This window comes from Cyphomyrmex costatus, unplaced genomic scaffold (assembly GCF_001594065.2).
Source record: "Cyphomyrmex costatus isolate MS0001 unplaced genomic scaffold, Ccosl1.0 scaffold1816, whole genome shotgun sequence".
Lineage (NCBI taxonomy): Eukaryota > Metazoa > Arthropoda > Insecta > Hymenoptera > Formicidae > Cyphomyrmex > Cyphomyrmex costatus.
In genome coordinates, this window is record NW_017275843.1 from 1 (window position 1) to 4,890 (window position 4,890).

The following is a 4,890-nucleotide window of genomic DNA, read 5'->3' on the forward strand; positions in this document are numbered from 1 at the left end:
AATTACACGCTCCGGCGAGAAGAAATTTCCCGCGAAGACGCGTCATAGTACACGGATACGATGGCCTGTGGCAAGCGGATGTAGTTGAGATGCGTCCATATACGCGCTTCAACAGAGGTTACCACTACATCCTCACTGTCATCGACGTGCTGAGTAAGCATACATGGGCCATGCCGCTCAAAGCCAAGAGCGGGAATGAGGTGACGCGGGCAATTGCAAAGATAATTCGAGACGACCGAAGATGTCCGAAAAATTTGCAGACTGACAAAGGAAAGGAATTTTACAACTCACATGTGCAGAAACTCTTGAAGAAGCACAACATCAATCATTATTCTACGTATTCCGTAATGAAGGCATCGGTCGTCGAACGATTCAATCGTACATTGAAGAATGACATGTGGAAACAGTTTACATACAACGGAAACTATAAATGGATCGAAATGCTGCCGCGTCTCGTGTCGGATTACAACGCGCGTAAGCATCACACTATCGGCATGCGACCCGCTGACGTAACTCCCGCGATCGCCGAAAGACTCCTGGGCACGGTGTATAGTGCGATAAAGATCGCTGGTCCCGCAAAATTCAAAGTGGGCGATGCGGTACGCGTAAGCAAATTCAAGACAATATTTGAAAAAGGTTTCACACCGAATTGGACCACGGAGGTCTTTAAAATTATCAAAGTGCAGCAAACTAATCCAGTGACGTATCTACTGGAGGATTCCCGCGGAGAGCTCATAGCTGGAGGATTCTACGAATACGAACTGCATCGCGTCGCTAATCCTGATGTGTATCTCGTTGAAAAAGTGTTGCGCAAAAGGGGAAACGAGGTTTATGTGAAATGGTTGGGACTTGACAAATCACACAATTCGTGGATTCATAAAGACAATGTATTATAAAATTATAAATTATACATTATAAAAATTACACATTATATAAATTATATATATTATACATAAAAGTATATTAAATATCCTACATTAAAGTGTATTAAATATCCTTTATAAATTATATTACATATTATATATTAAATATATTATACATTTTATACAAGTTATATGTATGTATGTATATGATATGTGTTTTATTTACACCGGTAATGTCCCCATGGGAGCGTGTTGGTAGAACCTGATACGATATACCGCTTATCATCGTGTGGACTTAGAGCGATTTTTGTTTCCGATATTGTATACACCTCGTGTAATTTCGATCTGATGCACGATTGTCTGCGCATCATTTCAATAACATCATTCAAGCATTTCGTGTAATCATCAAACGTTATGGATCTTGCCACAACATTGCTTTTGACACCCTTTGCTTTTTTCGTATCCTTCTTTCCTTGTACACGTAAAGCGTACATTTTCGCTCTAAGCCCGACGAATTCAGTCATGATGGCACCGTTGTTTTCATCTTTCATAAGACCAGGAACTTTTTTATTCGCGAGCGGAATACTGTACGGGTTGTCAATAGAGTAATCGCTCGTATCAAATCTATCGATATCGCGTTTTATAATTTCATATACGTCGTCACATTCTACATGATATATGAGGCTATCAGTATCGGTATACATAATTTTGCATTTATCGTGAAACAACGGTGCCATATATTCGTGGTGAAACTCGTACAAACACGTTTTCGATATATCGAGGATGCACATACCCACGTATATCGGTTTGTCGAACTTCACCTCGAGTTTACGCAGCTCTATCGCGACCAGATTCTCCGAGAAAACGCTACGACTGTGAAAGTTGGGTTTCGCGATCATTGCTTCGGCACCGTATCTGCCTTCCCATTTTGTTACTAATTTTACATCAACGCGATCGCGCACATTCTCCATGGTTTTACCAAATACCGCGTTATTCATAAGTTTGTATAAATTTTTCTCAAAATCATTCTTTGCCAAAGTTCTAAATTTTGTATTTAATTCTATGTAATCGCGAAGCCATGGAGATTGCGTGAATTGCAGTATACGGTGAATCTTTGCGATACTGAGGCCGTGACGAGTACACTGCTGCAGGTTGCGATAATGAATCACGTAACGCTGCTTATCGCATAACGTCGCGAGGAGCTTGTCATCGCGCTTGCCGGGTGGTTTCTCTCGCGTTGGACAGAACGGTAGGTCAGTGTGCGCGTCGTGGAGATGTTGTGGGTACTCAATGTCAACCTCGAGAATATAGCCTGTAGGTGAATCTAGCGGGATGGTCGAAAAGTCGAAATTTTGCACGTCGTCGACCCATCGAAAATCAGCGTATGGTAATGGTTGACACATTGCCCAGCCGTAGAGATTGTTGACGTCATAGTACATTAGGTACGATGATGGTTTCGATGAGTCGTACGACGATATGTATTTGTTGTTGGCTCGCGCGTACCTGTTTGAGCACTGGCTCAGACCACCGCGTATACCGCGCTCGACAAACATGACCATGTCAATGTCTGTGAGCAGTTCAAATTTTACACCCGTATGCTTCAACATGGCATCCCATGTGAAGCCAGGCAAGGTGTAATAATATGCGGGGTCGAGCCCGTAACTCGCGACGCAACTGTCGCGGAAATTTTCAAATACGTCGGCCAACAACAATACATCTGTTTTTAGATACAGGTCGCTATATTCACCGAGCGTTTGGATGGAGAACCGCTGCCACACGTTGACAGCGTGCGCGTAATCGCTCTCGGATACCGTGTCGTCTGTCAATGAACTGTAAAACGAATCGCGAGGCGGCAAGCACGATTCATTCAATTTTTCACTGCAATCAATGTACTCGTACGGAAAGACACCTTTTCGAGTTAAAAGATTGAAATTTTCTTCCGATAAATGTGAAAATTCGCGTCGCAATACCCGCAGCTTGTCTTTATTGAGAAAAGATGCTAATTTGTCTAAACTAGAAGCGAGAAATCTATATGAATCTATGAAACGTAGTTGTATACAATTTTTTTTATCATCTATAGTATCATCAACGTGTTTAGTAAAAGAGGTATATTTTTCTTTAGTTATCGGTAAGAGATCAACGTGTCCTTCATAGGCAGTTGCAATTTCCTTTATAATGAAATGAGCGTCGTAACCGGTTAAATTATGAAAGACTACGGGTATGCATCGCGAATCTTTATAATTTAAATTACAATTTGAATGCGCGGGACCTCTATATCGCCCGGTAAGATGACAGTGATCGCGTGCCCGCTTATCATCTTTCGCGAACGGTTTTTCGCATACGTGGCAGTGCGTGGCGCTATTAAATTTTTCACAGTCGTCTCGCGTGAAATCCATGGGAACATTGGTCGAAATTATAGATTGCACACTATGTGCTAAATTTTTCAATTCGTCCGCGAACCATGATATGCAATTATTATCGCGGCGAAAACGATAACCCGACAGTGAATCGTCGTATGAGCAATGAATGTAATACGCTATACTAAAAACGTTGTGATGTTGATAAGTGTACGTGGAGGTTGTTGGATCCTTATCCGTTTTCTCCAATGAGCATTCCAAATCGGCGTAGACTACGAACGGGACGCGCTCCTTTCTGCAGTGATTGCGGAAGCTCAGCCACTTGTCGTCCTCGCTCGGCAGCCTTACTGCACAATCGTTTAATTTTCCACAGTCGACGCTGTGGAGGTCCAATTTAGCGCTCGAGCCAAAGTAGTGCAAGCATCTGGAAAAAAAAAAATTTTTTAATAAAATTATTAGTATTACTGCTATTATTATTATTATTATTATTATTATTATTATTATTATTATTGTTATTGTTATTACTATTATCATTATTATTATTATTAATTATTATTAATTACACATACCTATCGCAGAAATATTTCCTGTTCTTCTTTTTACTTATTTGTGATCTCACGAGGCGTGATAGGTTATTGATCAACGCGAAATGTCCCTCGATGTCATCCTGCACGTATAGGAGGTTCACGTGCTTGTTTCTCTTTCGGTCAGCGAGTCGTATCGGTACGATCCCATCCTCGATGGCGTAGACGTTGATGGAAATGTCGTTGAGATTTTCAAATTTTTTAATTTGATTTAACGTCATCGGGAACTCAATACCCGTGAGATTTAGTACCGATAAGTAGTGTGAATATGAAGATTTCCGTTCCACATTTTTTTTGGCGGGATGTAGAGCTGCAACCACCGACCATGCGAAACAAGCAGTGTCTTTGGATTGCACATTGATCACCGCTCTCTTTAACATAATTTCTCGCGGGAGTTTGATGTGACATCCCGCGCGCAGAGGATTCAGTTTATTCGCATTAACAATCAAGTTCAATATACGTGACAGTGCCCATCCGCTATCACGTTCTTGAAACTCTTCGAGCGATGCTAGGATTGGCTCGACGACGCGCGACACGTACCACTCGCGCTGATCGGTGCATCGATATATTTCATAGTTCCTGGTTGCGATGCTCTTGTTCGCGCGTTTGTCACCCGCCACGAATTCACCGTTAAACACAGTATTTATCTTTATAGAGTCATATCTCTGTAAAACACACTGCACACGCTCGAGCGCAATTTCACTCACGTCTTCGAGGAATCGGCGAGGGTCGATGTGATTAGAGTTTATCACCGCGCCCGTTAAAATACGGCTTTCGAACGCCGTCTCGATCTCGCGCCATCGGAGTCCATGTCCGGCGCCCACGTACACGAATCGTCCGCGCACTGAATCCTTTAAACTCTCAAGCCGCGAGATACGTGCGATCACTGATTGTCTATTACCGATCGAGAATCGCGGGCGTTTGATCCGACTCTGTTCTTCCAGAGATTCGATGAATTCGTCGCATCGCTGTTCCCACGCGATGTACTCTTCTCTGGTACTAAGCTGGTTAGCTTGCTGTATCAAATCTCGCTCCATGTCGCTTGATTGACTAATGACACGATGCGTCTAAATCTTTGCGTTTTAT

General features: G+C 42.5%; 1 protein-coding gene across 1 annotated transcript; it reads right to left on the bottom strand.

The window, feature by feature from the left end:
* Nucleotides 1–1,081: 1,081 nt before the first annotated feature.
* On the bottom strand, nt 1,082–4,841 carry LOC108772246 (uncharacterized). The gene is made up of 3 exons (XM_018537742.1): nt 3,790–4,841; nt 1,969–3,644; nt 1,082–1,797 (listed from the first exon to the last, which is right to left on the bottom strand). The coding sequence occupies exons 1-3, from the start codon at nt 4,839–4,841 to the stop codon at nt 1,082–1,084; spliced, it is 3,444 nt and encodes a 1,147-aa protein (XP_018393244.1).
* Nucleotides 4,842–4,890: the final 49 nt, after the last annotated feature.